The following is a 19,344-nucleotide window of genomic DNA, read 5'->3' as shown; positions in this document are numbered from 1 at the left end:
CGCACGCGCGGGGGGGCCCCGCCCACTCTCGCGCGTCGGGGGCGGGCACGACAGGCCCCGCCCCTCGGCGCGGAATGTTCTGGGCCGGTACCATAGAGAGGGGTCCGCCCGCGCGCACAGAGCGGCGCGGCCGCCATGTTTTGTGGGGCGGGATCGCCCACGTTGTGTGGGGTAGTAGAGCCCCGTCGCCGTGAAGCGGCTCTGGTTCAGTGTCGGCTGAGGCTGTACCGCCATGTCCCCGTGAGGCGGGACCGCAGTGTTGGCTGAGGCGGTATCGCCGTGTGGGGTGAGGCGGTGCCGCCATGTTGTGTGAGGCGGTACCGGCAATGCCCCCGTGAGGCGGTACCGCCGGAGTCCCAGTGAGGCGGGGCCGCCCTTGCGGAGAGGCCGGAGCGATGTGGGCGGTGCTGGGCAGGCTCGGCGTGGCGCAGGCCGCGGCCCCGGCCCGGCGGATCGCTGTGCTCACCGCGGGTGCGGCGCCGGAGGGGCCCTGAGGGGCGGGAGGAGGAGGAGGGCGGTAGCAGCAGCCTGGCGGTGCCCGCTGTGCGGTGACCCAGGGCCGGTCCCCCCCACCCCGGCCGGAGCTGTGGGCGCAGCAGGCGCACAGGCCTGCACAGGCCTCCCTAGGTGTACCGGCCTCCCCTTGAGCTGTTTCAGATACATCAGCTTAGCCTTGCACTCTCTACACCAGCCTGCTGCCAGCCTTGGCGTTCCTAACAACTGTTTTTCTCTCATCTTTCCAGCCGCAGGAGCCTTCTCCATCCCCCACGTTACCATGGCCACCCACTTCTCCAAGGATCAGGAGGAGAGAGTGCGTAGGAAATGGGTTACGTGGGATATTGCTGTGACACGTGTCTCTGCAAAGAGGCCTTCCCGCGATTGCAGCCCCAACAGCAGGGCACTGGCTGCATCCTGCAGCTTTGGGGGACAAAGTGGCTGCTAGTGCAGATTTTCCTGTGCTTTTGTACCTCTGTCAGTGGTGAGGATGCTGCACAACAGCAGAGAGCTCACCCTGCTGCCCAGACACCCAGCACTGACACACTGGTGGTACCAGGGGGTGTGCACTGATCCAGCTGTGCTGTATCACATAATTCTCCTTTTAAGCTTTGATTTTGTAAGATTAACTGCCAGGCTGGCATGTGATACCCGTAAGTGATCTTGTAGTAAAGATAGTTAGCTACCTGTGCAGTGGTTTGTAATTATGTGTACAGGGTTTGTAATTCTATGTGTGGGGCTTGTCATTCTGTGCATGGAGTTTGAAATCCTCTGTGTGGGGTTTGTAATCCGCGCCGGCTCATCTGTCAGTGAAGCACATGTCAAAGCCTGTGCAGGCTGGGCACGTTCCCTGTGCCCAGGGCCTTCTGTGCCCACCTGTGCTGTCTCTGCTCTCTTTGCTGACCGTGCCCAGCTGCGGGAGGTGAAGGGGGACCTGTTCTCGTGCCCGCCGTCGGACGCGCTGGCGCACTGCATCAGCGAGGACTGCCGCATGGGCGCCGGCATCGCCGTGCTCTTCAAGAAGAAGTTCGGAGGCGTCCAGGAGCTGCTGGACCAAAGTGAGTGGTACCTGCAGGAGCTGCAGGGAGGGGTGCTGCTCCAAGCTGCTCGGGGCTCGTGGAGTGGGTGTGGGTGTTTTAAATGTGCTGTGATTTCTGCTCACAGAGAAGAAGACGGGGGAGGTGGCTGTTCTGCAGAGAGATGACAGATACATTTACTACCTGGTAAGAGCTGGGATGTCCCTGGGGCACCTCTCTGTAGATAAACTGTAGTATCCAATATCATGAAGTCTTTAATATCTGTGGGGTTTTTGGTCATGTTCATGGAATCATGGAATCCTGGAATGGTTTGGGTTGGAAAGGACCTTAAAGTTCATCCAGTCCCAGCATCTGCCATGGGCAGGAACACCTTCCACTATCCCAGCTTGCTCCAAGCCCTGTCCAACCAGGCCTTGAACACTTCCAGGGATAAGACAGCCACAGCTTTCCTGAGCAACCTGTGGATTTTTTCCCAATATCCCACCTAACCCTGCCCTCTGTCAGCGTCAGGCCATTCCCCCTTGTCCTGTCACTCCAGGCCCTTGTAAAAAATCTCTCTCCATCTTTCTTGTGGGCTCCCTTCAGGCACAGGAAGGGAGTTTCTGCAAAGGTTGTCTCAGCAAGAGGTGTGACATGTGTTACTCAAACACTGCTGGTTGAGGAGCAGCCAGGCTGTTCCTGTGCATGTACATTTAACCTTTACATGGACAGAACTGGCTGCTGAATTAGTGTATTTTAAGCTGTGAACGTAGTGCTTTGTTCAAGTCTTTCCACAGTAGCAAATCCGGGTAGGCATTTTGAGAATGTCATGGAATATGTTCTATAACAGGCAGTAGTCTGCAGTGGTCATGCCAAAGGCTCAGCTGACCTTTTGTGTTGTGACACAGATCACGAAGCAGAAGGTGTCTCACAAACCAACGTACGAGAGCATGAGGAAGAGCTTGGAAGCCATGAGAGCTCACTGCCTGCACAACGGGGTCACGGACATCTCCATGCCCAGGTGAGGGAACCAGGGACTGGGATGGCACTGCTTGGGTGTTTCGTGCCTAGAAAGATGTTTCAGGATGAGCCCCTGCTGTGAAAGAAGAATTCAAGTATGCACCCCTATCCAACTCCTCTGTTCAACTGGGCAGATGAAATTTGCATTTCTCGGTGCACTTCAGTACCAACAGAACAAATTCGAGTTGTTTCCTTGTTCTCACTGTGTTCTGTTGGCTTATGGGGAGCTGAGCCGGGGCCATTTCAAACTGCAGCTGCTCCAAGGGCTGGTTGGGCACAGCACGAGGCCATTCCAGCTCTTGGGATGTCTTATCTTCCAGGATTGGATGTGGACTTGATGGCCTGCAGTGGGATAAAGTTTCAGCGATCCTTGGGGAAGTGTTTGAGAACACTGACATCAAGATCACAGTTTACAGCCTGTGAGCAGAAGAGTCAAAGAGCCCCTTTTCCCCCACTTTTGGGAGTGGAAGCTGTGAACTGCCAAGGGGGGCCTGCCTGGGGAGCACGTTCTGCGTCGGGGTCACTCACCCGTGGGACAGTGACAGAGGCTTCCAGCAGCAACAAGCTCCAGAGGAGTTAATTTGGGTGTTAACTAGAAGGCAGCAGCGGTGTTGTGGAAACCCTCGGGGTGTTCCCAGTCTGTCCCAGCAGCCACCAGGTGTCACTGGGCCTCCACGCAGCTCCTGGGCAGCGGAACGGAGCTGCTGCTGCCGGGGGAGTTGTTTGGGTTTTGGTTTCTCGTTGGGGTCGGTGCTGAGGAGCTGCCCCAGGGAGCCCTGTCACTGCTGTTCAAGTTTTGCAATGTCCTACCCGGCACTCGTTCACTTCACCTGTTCTCACAGGTGTAACAGTTTAATTTCTCCCTTCTAGCCACAAATAGGGTTTGATGGTTTTGTGTTCACTAAGGGTCATGCTGTGATGTTAAATAAATGGTGCCCTGCTGTTGGATCAGAGCTCATCCCTGTGGCTCTTCTGGGGGAAAGCTGGAAATGTGTAAATACCCCTTGGGGGTGTGTTTTATACAATATCTATATAATTTATAGTCTGCAGAGCTGAGTTTTTGGGGAATCTGAACGTGGGAATGACTTGTGCTCTGAAAAACTCCCAGTGTGGAGTTTGAAGTTGGATCTTCACGTTTCTTTGTTCACTGCATCTGTAGTTCAGGTGTTACACATAGGTTGGAGCTCGTCACCCACAGCAGAGGTAAATCAGTAACACCCCTCGTTCATCACTGTTGGAAAACACCTGGTTCTGGAAAGTTTGTGACAGTTGCTCAGTTCTGGAACTAGACTCCCCATTTCCTTCATGTTTGGTTTCCCACCCTCCCACAATAACAAATCTTTTTCACTTCTCGTACTGAATGCCCAGAAAAGTGCCAGGTGTGCTGAATAAATGTAAAAATGGGACATAACAGTTGGGAAGCAGGTTCAATTTAGGACTTCTTGCAAGTAGAGAAGAAGGAATAAACAGGGCTTTGGCTTTTGCAGTGACTTCCCATTTTATTTTGCTTTGCTTTTCCCAGTTTTATATCCCAAATATCATTGCACAAGGGGAGAAGGTGTTTGATGTGTTTGAAATCAAGTTGTTGGGCTCCATCACAACTTAAAGCAGAGCTGTTGGCTCTGAATTAAATCACAGCTCTGACTGTTGGGAAGAACAGAGGGAGAAAACCTCTTTCTTTTTCCCATTTGTGAAGTACAGACTTTCTAATGTATTTATCTAACCAGCATCTTTGTTCTAAGATCTTTTCCCATGAAGTATTCCCAGAATGTGATCCCACAGCCTGTCCTGTAGGTCACTGCCATCCCTTTCACCACAGCATGGGTTTGGTTGGGGCAGGGAGGGGGAGGAACAAAATACACCCAAAAAAATCCCAAACACCAAAGGTCTGTGTTCATAGTCCCACAGGGCTTTGTCTTCCAGAAGCTGGTTTTCCATCCTGCTGGAGTCAAAGCTTTGGGAAGTGGAGTGTCCCGGGTGTCCAGGTCTGTCACTTCTCTTCATAGATCTCTGAGCAGGTCCTGGATGAAGAGGTACATATTAGAAGTTTTAAATGCTTTGTGTTTCATGCTCAAATAGGTGACTCTTTAGTACCCCATCCAAAAACCCAGGGAATTTTGCAATTGCAATTGTGATTTCCTTTAATGGTGTTTTTTTAGGGGGTTAGACTTCGTGGGGTGAGGAAAATCCCCTTTTCACTACATTCCTCTCCCTGTTTCCACCTGTGTCCTGCATATAATCCATGTGGGGAAAACCAGGTGTTCTGGTGGCACCTCGTGACTCAAATACCTTTTAATTCTTTATTCCTGGAGGTGTTTGCTCAGAGGAGAAAAAAGAAAAGCTCTAAATCCCTTAGGAATCTGCTGGGGGGAGCTCCTGCCATGTTCCTGCCCTGGAAGGGGAACGTTACTGCCTGAGGTTATTCTCAGTGTTCAGGTACAGGTGAACCCAGCCAGGTCCATCTGAGTGACTGTGGCTGAAATTGGCTCTGGGTTAATAAGAGGACAGAGTTAATTTAACCCGGGGGTGAGTGACCACGTGGGAATCCTCACTCACGTGAGCTCAGTGCAGGATCTCAGCCAGCTTTTCCTCGTAGTACTGGAAGTTCTCCTGAATGTCCTCCCACGGCACGAACGACTTCACCTCCTCCCCTTCCTCCTGCTCCACAAAGTTCTGCCAGACATACTCAAAGTCTTGAGGCTTCATGATCCTGAGCTTGCAGCCGGCCTCCTTCATGCTGCGGAGCGCGGCCTGCACCTCGGGCTCGTCCCACATGAAGAGCCGGCCCACCATGATGGTGAGGCGCAGGGCCCTGTTCCCGCGCAGGGTGTCGGCGATGCGCTGGGCGCAGCTCACGCAGGGGCTGGACGACACGTACCAGGTGACGGTGCAGCGCCCGCCCGCCTCGCAGCGCGGCAGGACCGTGTCCAGAAAGGCCATCTCGGCGTGGGCGGCCGCGTGCTCGTCCTCCAGGTACCCCCGGCACGGCGCCGACTCCTTGCCCTGCGTCTCCACCACGTAGCACAGGAAGGTTTTGTTCCTGCCCGAGCTGTATTCCACGTTCCTGAACTGGAATTTGAAGAATATGGCTGGGAGGCGTTCCCTGGGGAGAGGGCAGAGCAGAGAAGCGTCTCAGGGGCAGGTTTAGGTCGGGGTTGGGGGACTGGGTCAGTTCCTGGGAGGACCGTGGACAAGCCGCTGCATCTCCCTGTATTTGTCTGCGTTGTGACTCTTGTTTACTAAAATATCCCAGCTCAAATCCAACCTTGCTATGAAAAGGCGTGTTTCCTGCTCTCTGTCCTGGATAATGAGTGGTTCTTTGGTTGACAATTCTTTAATTGGTTATTGAAGGCCAGCTATGGTGACTGACAGAAGTCACCCATTACCTTGTTCCAGAGCAAACTCTGCAAGGCCACAATAAGTTGTGTTACAATAACATCATGTATTTAAATTCCTCGGGTCACCTGGAGCTCCCTGCCTGATTTAACTCTCTGTCAGCAAAGGGGTTACAGCAGCGAGGGGGTTGGAGCTGGGTTTTCACGAGCAGTTGAAGCAGCAGCGACTACTCTGGGATGGATTGTCTTGGAGATGGATTTAGTCAGCCCTTCCAGATGGATTTTATTGCTTATCTCAGCGTGTGTCTGAGATTATCTGGGATGTTCACCTCAATCTGTGCTCCCAGCAGCATGGAATATACATCACTCCAATAAATAACTTTCCAATAGAGAATATAAACAACACTAAGGCAGCCCCTTCCAATGCCTGACAACCCTTTCCCTGAAGAAATTCCTCCTGATGTCCAACCTGAACTTCCCCTGGCACAGCTGGAGGCTGTTTCCTCTCATCCTGTCCCTTGTTCCCTGGAAGCAGAGCCTGACCCCCTGCCCTCAGCTCCAGCCTCCTGTCAGGGAGTTGTAGAGAGCAAAAATGTCTATGGAAAGTTCTTTTAAAAATTATTTGCAGGCACTGAACTCCCACAATGCTCTCAATATAAATCACTTGCTGTGACACAACTCACCTGAGGGGGTGGGAAGGTAAAAGTTGAAACCTTCATTCTCCAACTGCTCTGAAAAGCATCATTAAATGGTGATTTTCAGGGATTTCTAAATGCTCAAATCTAATTTGTCAAAGTTTTCCCTGATTAGCAGTCTTTTGTCACCTGTTAGATCATATTGAGGCAAAAAAGATTGAAACTTTGAGGCAGAACTGAGAGTCTGAGAGTCTGTGGGAATCTCACTGGCCTGGCCAAATAATGTGATTTAAGGTGCTGGAATCAGGTGGGCTGAGGGAAAGAGCAGCTGCCCAACGTGACCCTGGCACTGTGCGTTGGGCAGGAGAGGGGAAGGAGAACTTCTAATGAGGGGATTGAAATAGGGATTATCTCAACGAGCTGTAAATGACTAACAGAAGCCAAGGGGTCACTTATCACTGCTGTGAGGAGCCTCATTTACACCTGGGGAAAGTGTGAACAGTGTGTCAGATCTGAGGAAATGCTCACAGGTTGGGATTACAGTCACCCAGGTCTGTGTTCAGCCGAATACTGACAAAGAAAAAGGGGTTAATATTCTTAAACTGAGTAATTGGCTTCCCAATGCTTTCCTGTAAACCGGGCTCCTCCGAGCTGGGAGCAGCAGCCTGAGAACTTGGCCGTGAGTCATGAGGTGCCCCTAATCCCAGGGCTAAAGCTGACATGACACGTAATTGGGTTTAAATGCTTCCATGGCTGCAGTCGGGTGTTTCCTCATCATGCACATAACTGGCTTGATTGGCTGAAAATTTGTACATCATGAGAAAAATCCCCACTGAGATCACAGGTCAAGGCCTGTCCTGAACTCTCGGTGTCCCGAAAATGAAAGTAAAAATCCCTGGGGTTTCTGTACCTCTTTCAGGGATTTCTGCTTTACTTCCCCACTCTCACCTTTCCAGGGTAGAAAATCCTGTCGGATCCTCTAACACTCGAGGCATTTCAACAAATAATTTAATTGCAAGATGATGCTGAGAAAGTATTTTTCAGCCGTGATTAGCACAGATCCTTGGGGTTAGCAAGGAAGTTTGAAGATGCTGCTCAGTTCCTCAGCATTTCTAATTGTAAATTGGGTGCTAAGGCTGAAAAATCCAATGTCCTCATTGACAGTCATTTTAGTACATGTTTTAAGTGTTCAAAAGTTGGTCCAATGGCTTATATCCACAATTTTTGGTGCCTTAGCTCCATTCCTAGCAGAGGGACGTGCTTTTCTTAAAAGCCACTGCTTGGCATTGTTATTTCTATGATTGTGTGTGACAGAGATCACCCCAAGAAAGGATCTTTTCAGAGCAGACACATTTTGAGAAGAAAATGGAGGTTTTTTTCACCCCTGCACAGGAATGTAACCCAATTTTGTGACAGCCAGAGGTGCTGTCCTGCCTCACTCATCCTTGTCAGAACACCAGCCAAATTTTATCTGCAGAAACTTCCTTACCAGTGCCCATGGCACAAGCAGGAGGATCCCAGGAGGGATTTTAGAGCCTGGCCTGAGCCTTACGTTCCAGCAGCTGGAAGAAATCATGGCTTTGGTTTGTTTGCTGGGCCCTGCCTTGGTGAGTGATAAGGGGAGAATGACGAGGGGCATCTTGCTACTACTGCAGTGAGCATTTGGAAACTTGGAGAGAGCAGATCCTGAGGGTTTTTCCTACTTGCAGCTGTCAGTTATGGCTGAGGGTTCAGCTTCCACCAGGTCTCAGTGGTATCTGCCTTTCTCAAGGGCCAGGCTCGCTGCTGCTCCACTGCCCTGAAAACTGTCTCTTGTTTTGGAACCTTTCTGCAAGCTGGGCTTTTTATGAAAGTCGGGTTCCAGCTGTGGCTGTGGAGCCCTTGAAACTCTGAACCTTCAGGTCTGTTGAAATATCTGTCCCTCAGGCCTATCAAGCAAATCAGCCATAGCAGGGGTGTTTTTCCTAATCCACAGGTAGAGAAACTCTCCGACAAGAGCCATTGATCACAGCTAGAAATCAATATTCAGCTCCCATCAAGGCCAATCCCTCCATCCTGGTACCCTCAGCCAGCAATGCCAGGGCTGCCTGCCCTGGGAGGGAACCAGCAGTGCAGAAACAGCCCCATTGATATAAAACCAGTGGATCTGTGTGCCTGCCTGGTGTGAATCCACCCTTCACAGCTCTGCAAAACTTCTAACAAAACCCCAAATAAATTTTAACCATATTCAGAAATGCACTGGCAGAAGATGCTGCTTTAATTGCCCACCATAAGAGCTGAGGCAGAGCCCTTTGAACATCCCCCCTTCACTCCCAGCCCCGTGTTTAAATCCAGATCTCTTACCCTGTCACGATTTCAAACGGTGGCAGGTCCTCCCTCTTCACCTTCTTCTTCTTGCCCTCGCCCTCCTCTGCATTGTCAGGTTCCCCGTTCTGGGCGTTGCTGGGCTCCTCCTGCTTCTCTGCCATCTTCTGCACCACAGTGGGGTTCACTTGTGGCCACTGGGAGAGAGAAAGAGCAATTTCTGAGAGCTCTGGGAGCGCAGAGAGGAGGGAAAACAGAGCTGGGAGTTCCTGCCCCAGGCACAGTTGTCAGGAACTAAATATGGAACAAAGCAGCAGCGACAGAGGCTGGTTGGGGTAGGGTGACCCAGGGCTCTCGGGTGTCACCTCCTTCCCTTGCTTTCTCCAGCTCCTTTCAACAATCCCTCCTGCTCCCCTTTTAATTTCAAATTAAGTGACAACTTCGCTGTGGGCGGGATAAGCAATGGGTGGAAATCCTGGAAGCACAAGTGTGTATTTATCTGTTCCTGTGACAGACACCTGGCACAGGGAGAGCTGGAGCTTCTCCATCTCCTTCCTCTGCCAGCTGATCCTCTTGCTGACCTTGAAGGACCACTGGTTTGGCTCAGGCACGAGGCTGAGCCATTTGGTTTGCTGAAAAATGCCTGGTTTTGGTGGATTTGGCCTCATGGAGCATCCCAGCAGCAGTGCCCAGAGGAGCAGGAGACCTGTGGTTCCTCCCACCCTGCACTGAACACGGGAGCTGGACAGGGTGAAATCCCATTGTTGGAGCTGCTGTCAGATCCTACTGCTGGAAATGCAAGCCAGAATCTTTTCCCAAATATCAGAAAGTCCAATTGGAATTCACAGTGGGCAGCAGTGCTGGTTCTGCCCCTTGCTCTGTACTTTTCCTCCCTGTTGCCTGAGTGTCCCATCAGTTCCCAGTGTCCTGGGATATCTCTGGGCTAGGGGAGGTTCTCTCTCTTTTTTATTTTCCTTCGGCATTATAAGAAATTCTTCCAATTTCTCACTCTAAATTTTAATCATTTAAACTTAGTATTAATCCCACATGAGCCAAGCTTGAGGAAAACCTGGGTGAGGTTTTTCCCAGAGACTGATCCTAGCATGCCACTGGGCAAAGGAGTGGGAAGTGTGTGGCTGTGCAGGAGTCATGTTGGAACCAAAGCACATTGGAAATCAAATCTTCAGTACTGTGGGCTCTGCACTTAGCTCAGAACCCACCACCATCAAGATCTGGATCCATATGAAATATGCAGCTGTGTTTGATTGAGTATTCAGTCAGTACTTAGTGAAAATACCACTCTTAGTGTTGGGGAGGATAAACTGTATTCCACAGAGATCAAATAGGTGGGAATACCTGCCTTGGGGCCAAAGTCAGCCTTTGAGATCCTGTTATAGTCAGCTTTTTAGAGGCTTTGGAGGAGCCTGCACTATCACAAAGTGGAATAAATTTATGCAGTTGGGCAGATCATTTATTATCATAGGAAATTAATAATACCTTATAATAGATAATTAACAATATGTAATAAATTATTATAATAGTTCTGCTACCTCCTCCAGCCCCCTTGCTATCAGCCTGCCTTTCTGTGCTGAATGTCCTTTGGAGCTTTTCCTCAATGACATCATTACTGCAGGTTTTGGGATAACTTTCCCCTCTGTTTGCTGGTGATGAGGGTTGTTTATGTGGTGACTGACAGAGCACAGGGAGTTCTGTGACAACAGCTCGATTTGACAAGTTCCAAAGATTTGACAAGTTCCAAGACATCCTATTCATGGAACATATATCTTTCATGGTGCAGAGTTTTATTTATTTTCAAGCTTAAAATACTTTCCTGGAGGGCAGGTGAAGCCTTTGCCTCCTGCGTGGTAACCACGCTCCGATTGCAGCTCCCCCGTCCCGTTCCTGTCACCTCTGACATTTCAGGCGGTGCCTCTGGGGAGGGGAATCCTCTCTCAGTGAGTGACAGCTTGTTTCCTTCTAACCCTTATGCTCTAAAGCAGCATTCCAGCCCCTCTTCAGTCCCCCTGACCCACTTTGCTTTATTTTTGGAAGCTGTAGGTGGCTGGGGTCCCACCTTTCCTGCAGCCTTTAGCTTTCACCAGCCTGGCCCCTCCGCAGGGTCCAGGGCTGAGCTCTAATCTAATCTGGGGAATGTGGCACCGAGACTCTCCCTCTCTCCAGCCTTTCCCCAGCTGCTTCCCAGCTCCTTGTAGGGCAGTGCATGGAATAGCCATGATCCCCCCCTGCAGTGTCTGCCTGTGCCAAAATTATAACCGGGCACCCTGGAGCTGCTGTCAATCCCCCGGTGCAGCCCTGGGCTGGGTGAGGGCTTTGGGCACTTCTGCTGGGGGTTTGGAGGTGACCCCAGCTCCCCCGACGTGTGCATGTGTGTCCAGGGCTGTGTGAGCCTGGGATTAGTGCCTGAGGCAGCCAGGGAAGGTTTTTTCCATCAGCTTGTTGTGAGCCAGGCCGAGGGCACCGAGTGCCGAGAGGGGCCGGGGCTCAGGGAAGGGCCTCAGGGAGACTCAGGTTACCCCAAACCAGGCACTTGCCAGCAGCATTTTTATCAAGGTTTCCCTCCACCTGTCCCACTCCCCAGTGATTTGATATTTTATTTCACTGGCTCTGAATTTGTTCATAGAATCCCAGAATCATTGAGGATGGAAAATCCCTCCAGGATTGAGTCCAACCTGTGATCAATCCCCACCTTGTCCCCCAGCCCAGAGCACTCACTGAGAGCCACATCCAGTCCTTCCTTGGACACTTCCAGAGGTGGGTACTCCTCCACCTCCCTGGGCAGCCCCTTCCAAGGCCTGACCACCCTTTCCATGGAGAAATTCCTTCTGATGTCCAACCTGACCCTCCCCTGGCACAGTCTGAGGCCGTTCCCTCTCCTCCTATCCCTTGTTCCCTGGAGCAGAGCCCGACCCCCCCCCGGCTCCCCCCTCCTGTCAGGGAGCTGCAGAGAGTGAGAAGGTCCCCTCTGAGCCTCCTTTTCTCCAGCTGAGCCCCCCTCACAGCAGGAGTTCCCGAAGTTATCCTGCCTGTTCCCTGTCCTGAGCACACACACCTGCTTTGCCAGGAAAAGGTGGCTTTTATGGCGTTCTCGGGCTGGTGGAACATTTTTGGATAGGTGGGAGAGTGAAATCAGAGCCGGGGGGTGTGAGTCATGGCTCAGCCGTGCTCTCTATTCCGAGGGGACAGCTGGTGGCACTAACAAAACGTCTCCTGGAGACATTGTCTGGCAGCAATCCCCCTCCTGCTTTTTCCAGCTGTAACTACTGCTACGTGATAAATAAATAAACACTGAGCGTGATGTGCAGGGGCAGCTTTCCCTCCTTCCTTCCTTCCCTCCTTCCTTCCTTCCTTCCTTCCTGGAAGCCCCTGGGGGCTCTCACCTGTCCCTCTCCTCCCGCTGCAGGGCCACAAAGCCAAGGTTTAAAGGAAGGGGCTGGAAACACTCATGTCCCACAGGTTTGACCCAAGTGCTGGTGAAGGGTGCTACACCTGGGCTGAGGGGAGCCCTGGGGCAGGGACAAGTGATGCTCTCAGCTCTGTACCTGCCTGATCTTCTCAGCCAAACCCTGGCTCTCCACCCCCAGCCCTCACACCCCCCTGTGACACGAGGAGCCTTGGCAGGCTCTGCTGCCTCCCCAATTAATTCAGAGCCCAACTGGGACTTAATGACAGCTCCCAGCAGCACAGCCTCCTCCCTGCTGGGCTCCTGCTGCAGGGCTCCTGGAGCAGCTCGGGGGGAAGGTCAGAGCACAGGAATTTATGTCCTGCAGCACCCGTGGAGGGAGGGCCAGAGGAGGGCCAGGGGAGGGCAATTGCCTCACCTGCACATGGCAGCAAACCCTCCCTGGCATCGACTTCATGTTTGAACAGGGCTCCAGACATCAGCAAATCAATTAAAGTCCCGTCCTGCTGCAGCCAGAGTGTTTTCTGGAACAGCTGGTGAATTATTGAATGAGACAGGGCTTGGGAAATGAGGCTGGGCTGAAAGGCAGAAAGGTGTTGTTTATGCACAGGCTTGTGGATGCAGCAGCCAGGGAGGTGCTCACTGACATGAGTGTAACCAGCAGTTTAACAGCAAATTGTCTCTCTGGAAAGAGTGGCTGAGGTTTGAAGGGAGGGTCAGCACAGACAGGGTGACCTGCGAGGTGGCTCTTGGCTCCAAGTGCCCTGACCCCAGGACAGCTGGCCTTTGGCCTTTGTCCTTTGGCCTTTGTGGCCTTTGTCTGACCCACTGGGGAGTCATGGACACCACGACACGTTCCTGTGGGAATGTCGTGTCCATTCCATGAGCTAATCTGGGGGGGCTGGACAAACACAGACTTGGACAGGGCTTGGAGCAGCCTGGTCTAGCAGAAGTGTCCCTGCCCATGGCAGGGGGTGGGACTGGATGGTCTCTAAGGTCCCTTCCAGCCCCAACCATTCCATGATCCCATGATCCTGTGACTCCAGGGCCCCTCGAGGCCCCCCAGGGCAGGGGCTGGTTTGGGTCTGCACTGCACAGTCTGCCTAAGAAATTCTCCAGCTGACTTTGAAATGTCATTAGAGTTGTTTTTATGCAAAGGGGTTTAGCTGTCTGTTTAAACAGCAAATACACCAAACAATGCTTTAAATATTAATACAAGAGGGTGTTTCACTGAATTTAATTTTGCCAATTGATTTCAAGCTCTTCTGGATATCACATGGAGGAGCATTTGCTATTTTTGCTGCCTGCAAGAAAAGGCAAGAGGCAAAGAGAGGCAAAGAGAGGCTCCTGCTGCACTTACAGGTGGGATGGGGGGAGGAGGAGGAACTGGAATGAAAACAAGAACCAGTCAGCCAGTCCCAGCAGCTGGGAAAATGGGGAGGGGAAACATGGAAAAAATCCATTAATCTTAATTCCAGTTTTCTGTTACCTGCAGAAAAAACGTGGGAAGAAGGAGAAATAGGATTAATTTATGAAAGCTGATCAAATATGAGCCCATCTATTTAAGTGGAAATGTTATTAAAATGTTGCAGGTCTGAACCAGATCTAGAGTCACCAATTTAAACGTGATTTAAATAATTCTCTTCCCTTTCCAAAAGCAGATAGAGGCTCGTTTAATCCCTCCCGGCCTCACTAGAGGGCCCTGCTCATCCCTGTTCTCTGGCTGTGCTGCGCTCCCTGGGAAGGGACGGGCAGAGCGCCCTTAAATCAGCCTGAACTGCCCGGAATGGAACCTGCAGCCAGAGCCCAGCTCCTCTGGGGCACAAATCATCCCTGTGTGCCCGTCCCTTGGCAGGGGACTCCCTGCAAGACACAGCTGCTGGAAATAAGTGCAGTGGAAATGGATGGGCAGAGAAAGCCCTGAAATATAGAGGGTTTCTTTTTCCTTTCCTTTTTTTTCAGTAGCTTTTGATCTCCCCAGTCCTCCTGCAGTGCCTGTGCTTTGAGGTCCTGCCCCTGCTCCCAACCTCGGCTGTGCCACGACCTGTTCTCATGCAGCTCTGACTGGGGCATCACAGCCCTGTGCTTGCAGCAGCCCTGGGCAAAGGAGTCCTGAGCCAGGAGGGAAAACTAAGGAATGGGATCAAAATAACAGAACTGGATTCATTTATTCTCCAAAAAGTAGTGGCTTGGTTTTATTAAAAGCAAATACAATTTATGTTACAGCCCCAGCTAAGCCCCTCCACCCCCACCCTGCAGGTCCCCCCCCACACCCCAATCTCCAGCCAGCTGCCAGGAAGATCCTCGTGCCCCTTCTCTGCACAGTGGTGCTCTTAGCAATCCAAAATAATAGCAAATACTCTCTGGAGATAGTGAGAGCTCAGGTTTGGGTCTGTCAAGGGCCAGGATAAGGGATGGACAGAGGCAAGTCCATGCACCCCTTGTGTCTGATCTGTCATGGCTTGGTCCCATTGCTCAGGAAATCCTTGTACTTTAACTTTCCCTGATAAATAATATTCAGGAATGGAAAGATTGCAGGATGAGGCACTTGCACTGCACCTGACAGACTCTTTGCCTGTTATGTAGCTACAACCATCGAGGCAGTGGGAGCAAGTTCCTTAATTTTACAGACTCTTGTGTCTCTCTACTTAAAAAAAAAAAATAAGTATTTTTTCAAAGGCACTGATGTTAGTTTTTCTATTCTCTGATGAGGAATGGCACACAGAGGTGGAAGAAAGGAATTTCCTCTGGGGAGAAGCATTTGCATTCTAATCATTGCTGCTTTATCTTGGAGCATGAGCTGAAGGAGTGTGATACTCCCCAATAGAAGTCAGAGCCCAGTCTCCTTGCACCAGCAGAACAAGACAGATCCCTGCTCACTTGGCAGCTGTCAGATAAGAAGTTAAAGGTATAAAGCCCAAACCATGGTGGTGATATGAACGTGAAGCAACAGCACAAATAGCAAAAAAATCAAGTGTTTAAAAATGGGTGTGCGCGAGTGAAGGGCATTTTTGTTTGGTCCCAGGAGAGGAGATGCAATTTAGCTCTGGGGGGATGGAGTAGTGTCGAGGGGTCTCTGGTGTTGCTGCCCTGAATTAAAATGGATTGTGAGATCCCAGTTTGGCTGGTGGAATTGGACCTGATGGCATTAAGGGCAGGGTACAGCTGTGGCCCCCAAACCTCAACAGTGCTGGAGAAAACAGCTCCCTGGTTAAGGATGCCCAGTTACTTTAAAGGAGCCCGTGGGTGCCTCGTGCAAACCTTTTACAGGGCCACGATGGGAGGAGGAGCAGGACACTCCCGAAGTGGACCCCCCAGATGATTAGATCTTGGTTCACATCAGCACAGTTTAGCTACACAAAATGCCTTCATTTATTCCCTCTTCCCTGCCTTCTGCTCGGGGTTGTCCCTCCAGATGCGGATGGTGAGGCAGGTGGCCATGGCCAGCCAGCCCAGGTAGGGCACCAGCAGCAGCGCTGCCACCCTGTTGATGCGGTACCAGGAGCACAGGGTGCCAATGGCCAGCCCGTCCAGGCACAGGATGTCGATCAGGGCCTGCAGCAGAGAGAGCACAGTGAGTCAGGGCACGAGGACAAACCTCCCAGCACGAGGATAAACCACCCTGGGACAGCTGGAGAGGGGGAACAGCAGTGGGGACCTTCGGCACTGAGCGGTCACTTGGAGTGTTCCTAAAGCCTGGGAGCTTGGTCCTGAGCTCTAATCAGTGAGACCTGAACGTGTCACACCAGGAGCCAAGACTAATTAATGTTCATTTCTTTGCTCATTATCAAATTCCACAGATTAGCCCCCAGTTTCTGGTGATCAGCGTCCCCTTGTGCTGATAACAGACACAGAACATGCTCATGGGGATACCATGGCCATGGTCACCAAACAAACTTTCTAACTGTGCCTTTTACCCCCAGAGTGACAAAATCAGGTGGAAACATAAATCCCTGTGTGTGTTTCCATCCCCTCCAGGCCTTGGCACTCGAGGCAGTGCCCTGTGGCCCAGGGCGGGTGTGGCTGAGCCGGCAGTGCCTCAGCCCCGTGCTCTGCACTGCACAGTGTGTGTGCTTGATAAGCCCCTCACAGCTGCTCACCCCAAGGATGGTGGTGTGGCACAGGGTGTGACCCCCCAAAGGACTTATCTCTCCCCCTGGACCCTTAACTGGGAGGTGCAGCCCCGGCTCTGCCCACCCCGGTATCGCAGGGCAGGAGCAGGGCCAGGCTGGGGGCACTGATACCATTGTCTGGGAGCAGGAGCAGGGCCAGGCTGGGGGCACTGATACCACTGTCTGGGAGCAGGAGCAGTGGGAGCTGTGTCTCAGCAAAGGCCCTTCTGGCAGCTCTGTGTCAGTCAGGGAACCCCAGCCAGCCCAAACCCGGGGGGCAGGAGCCCAGCAGAGAGGCCCTGGCAGGTGATGGGGGCGGGGGCCATTACCATGTTCAGGTTCTGGGCACCGAAGAAGAAGGGGGGCCAGGCCCAGTTGAGGGCCAGCTGAGCCCCGTAGAGCCCCAGCGGGACGATGGCTTTGCTGCTGCAGCCGCCCAGGTCACTCCACACCAAGTAGGAGGCGTAGCTGTGGAGAGGGACACGGGTTAGTGTTGGCAGTGAGTGAATCCCCAAGGGAGACAAAGTCTCTCCTGTAGGAGTGTTTCCAAGCAGGGGTTGACAGGACAGTCGTGTCTGCACGGCAGCAGCATCCACATGAGGCCCTGAGCTCTGCTCTGGGGGAGCAGGGACAGCACCCAGGGAACAGCTGGAGCTGTGCCAGGACAGGCTCAGGTTGGATCTCAGGGAAAGGTTCTTCCCCAAGAGGGTGGTTGGGCACTGCCCAGGCTCCCCAGGGCAGTGGGCACAGCCCCAAGGCTGCCAGAGCTCCAGGAGGGTTTGGACAGTGCTCTGAGGGACAGGGTGGGATGATCCTCATGGGTCCCTTCCAGCTCAGGATATTCCACAGTTCTATTATCCTGTGTCCCTTGCCCTCTCACACCTGTGTGGCTCCTGCCCCTCCCCAGGGCTGGTTTGGGCACCTCTCCCAGCCAGGGCAGGGCTGTGTCCCTGCCAGAGGCACTGCTGCAGTGCCAGGCTGAGGCACCCCCGGGGGCTGGCTCAGGCTGTACCTGAGGGGGGACGGGCACACCTGCCCTGCCCTGCTGGCTCAGGGACAGGGCACCCCTGGGAGCCACGGCAGGGGCTGGGGGGCTGCCCTGGGTGTGCCAGGGGCAGGACAGGGGCAGCAGCCACAGAACTTACCCCATACCCGTGTACAGGACGGTCCAGGCCACAGGGAACATCTTGCGGGATGGACACCAGGAAGGTTTTTTCAGCTTCTCGTACCAGGCAGGAATTTCCTTTCGATTCAGGAACCAGCCAAGGAAACCCCCGACGTGAGGCAGGACAGTAAACCCAACAGTGTAAACCCACATCCTTCCTCTGTGGCTCCAAGTCACCTTTTGCCTGCTGTAAGTTAAAAACAAAAATAGAGTATCACTTTTAAATGCCATTTTTCCCTACTTTTATCCTATAATTTTCCATATTCCACTTCAGCCACTAGGGCAGAGGGAAAGTATTAAATGTTGTGTCCAGCTCTGCTACTGCCTCCTGCAAGTGAGTTGAGGCACAGGGGTAGTTTCTTAATTTGCTCACAGGTTTCCTCTTGTATAAAAGGAAGGGAAGTTTGCTTTAATAATTACACAATGTTGCTTCACAAGACAGGATAACACAGGGATACATCCAGCATTCCTTCTCTGTCCCGTACCTTCCCCTGCCTTTGATCTCTACAGAGCTCTGAACCTGCCACTCTTCAGTTCTCCTTCCTTTGCTCTCAATATTCACCTTCCCTCTGGATCCATTAAGGAACTAAACCCAAATTAGCATTCATCAGGGATAACACATAGGAGCACAGCAGGTTTGTGCTGTCAGCACAAGTACAAAATGCACCTGGGAAGGTTTGGGGTTTAGCAATGCAAGAGGAGAGGAGCAGGCACAGAGAATTCCCTCAGCCAGGGAGATGTCCTGGATCCCTGGGCACTGCAGAGGAGAGGACTGACCTGCACAGACAGCTCTGTTTGGGATTTCAGCTCACAATTAACACTCTGCTGTACCCTGAGCTAATTGTTATTATTGTCATCACGCTACAACATGTTTAGGAACAGTACGAGCCAATTCACCCCTCACTAAGGAACAGACACCCCAGACACCATCTCTAACCAACAATTCCTTTACCAGACAATTTATAGGGCTATAAAAGTACCTACAGAACTAGGAAATAACTGAAAACTGAGAAAAATTATAATTTAGTTCTGCTATAAAGTGTGAACCAGCACCTCTGGGTTCTGGTTCCTCCACACACTACAGAAAAGGAAAATGAGAAAAGTGGATTTTTCCCAAGTCCTTTGTAGCATCCACCCAAACCTTCCAGGCTCTGGAGGTAAAGGAGGGTTGAAAATGGCCCAGGACTGTTATAAAACCTTATTTCCCCTCCCAGCTGTTGTACCTGAAGGTGCAGGAGCTGCTCAAGCCTCCCCGCGTGTCACTGCCTGACTCCGCCTGGCCAGGGAAGGGCTTGGACATCCAGGACCAGCCTCGTCCCCGCTGCTGGGCTGCCCCAAGTGAAGGAGCTGGCAGCTGAGTTTCACCCAAATACAGAAAACAGGGTGTGTGTGTGTGTGTGTGTGCTGGGGCTGGGTCAGATTACACCAGGGAGCCCAGACTGGGCAGAATTCCCGCGGATTTGGGGCGACCGAGCAAGGGCAGGGCTGGGGCTGGGGCTGACCCCACAGGGATGGGACATCCCAGGCTCCTGGCTTGCTTTGGGGACCTGCCAGTCAGGGGGTGGCTGCAGGGGATGGTGGGGCAGCTCTGATCTGTCTGGGGGTGTGAAAGTACAACCTGTGGTGTGTGAGGTGCAAAGGGACGTGCTGGTTGTAGGAGTGCAGGAGAGACTGGGGCCGTGGCACTGGGAATGCTGGGCCTGTTCCCTGGATTCACATCTGCTCATTTACCCCCCTGAGGACCCATCCCAGAGAGTGGGGTGGGCACAGGGCAGGGTTGCACGTGTGGGGTGCCCCTGGGCAGGGGTCCTGCCACACTCCTGGGGTGTCCCAGCCCTCCT

The 19,344-nt window shown here is 52.4% G+C and overlaps 3 protein-coding genes across 5 annotated transcripts; 1 reads left to right on the top strand and 2 right to left on the bottom strand.

Moving 5' to 3' along the window:
• The first annotated feature begins 134 nt into the window (after window positions 1-134).
• On the top strand, window positions 135-3,482 carry OARD1 (O-acyl-ADP-ribose deacylase 1). 3 transcript variants are annotated; one of them, XM_051808477.1, is made up of 6 exons: window positions 135-286; window positions 744-811; window positions 1,409-1,553; window positions 1,660-1,718; window positions 2,420-2,532; window positions 2,852-3,482. In XM_051808477.1, the coding sequence occupies exons 2-6, from the start codon at window positions 776-778 to the stop codon at window positions 2,952-2,954; spliced, it is 456 nt and encodes a 151-aa protein (XP_051664437.1). In that variant the 5' UTR covers window positions 135-286; window positions 744-775; the 3' UTR covers window positions 2,955-3,482. The 3 variants fall into 3 exon arrangements, with proteins under 3 accessions (XP_051664437.1, XP_051664436.1, XP_051664435.1); XM_051808476.1 differs by lacking the exon at window positions 135-286 and adding an exon at window positions 318-471; XM_051808475.1 differs by lacking the exons at window positions 135-286; window positions 744-811 and having other exon boundaries at window positions 828-1,553.
• A 522-nt stretch (window positions 3,483-4,004) lies between these two features.
• On the bottom strand, window positions 4,005-9,238 carry APOBEC2 (apolipoprotein B mRNA editing enzyme catalytic subunit 2). Its single transcript, XM_051808474.1, has 3 exons — window positions 8,845-9,238; window positions 5,088-5,634; window positions 4,005-4,552 (listed from the first exon to the last, which is right to left on the bottom strand). The coding sequence occupies exons 1-2, from the start codon at window positions 8,967-8,969 to the stop codon at window positions 5,094-5,096; spliced, it is 666 nt and encodes a 221-aa protein (XP_051664434.1). The 5' UTR covers window positions 8,970-9,238; the 3' UTR covers window positions 4,005-4,552; window positions 5,088-5,093.
• Window positions 9,239-14,425: 5,187 nt separating this feature from the next.
• TSPO2 (translocator protein 2) lies at window positions 14,426-18,827 on the bottom strand. Its single transcript, XM_051808720.1, has 4 exons — window positions 18,727-18,827; window positions 17,484-17,690; window positions 16,668-16,806; window positions 14,426-15,781 (listed from the first exon to the last, which is right to left on the bottom strand). The coding sequence occupies exons 1-4, from the start codon at window positions 18,801-18,803 to the stop codon at window positions 15,599-15,601; spliced, it is 606 nt and encodes a 201-aa protein (XP_051664680.1). The 5' UTR covers window positions 18,804-18,827; the 3' UTR covers window positions 14,426-15,598.
• Between the last annotated feature and the right edge of the window lie 517 nt (window positions 18,828-19,344).

The sequence above is a fragment of the Manacus candei genome, unplaced genomic scaffold (genome assembly GCF_025592945.1).
Source record: "Manacus candei isolate 608988 ecotype Guabito, Panama unplaced genomic scaffold, ASM2559294v1 h1tg000073l, whole genome shotgun sequence".
In the NCBI taxonomy this organism is placed as follows: Eukaryota; Metazoa; Chordata; class Aves; order Passeriformes; family Pipridae; genus Manacus; species Manacus candei.
This window is presented reverse-complemented; position numbering and strand designations above follow the sequence as displayed.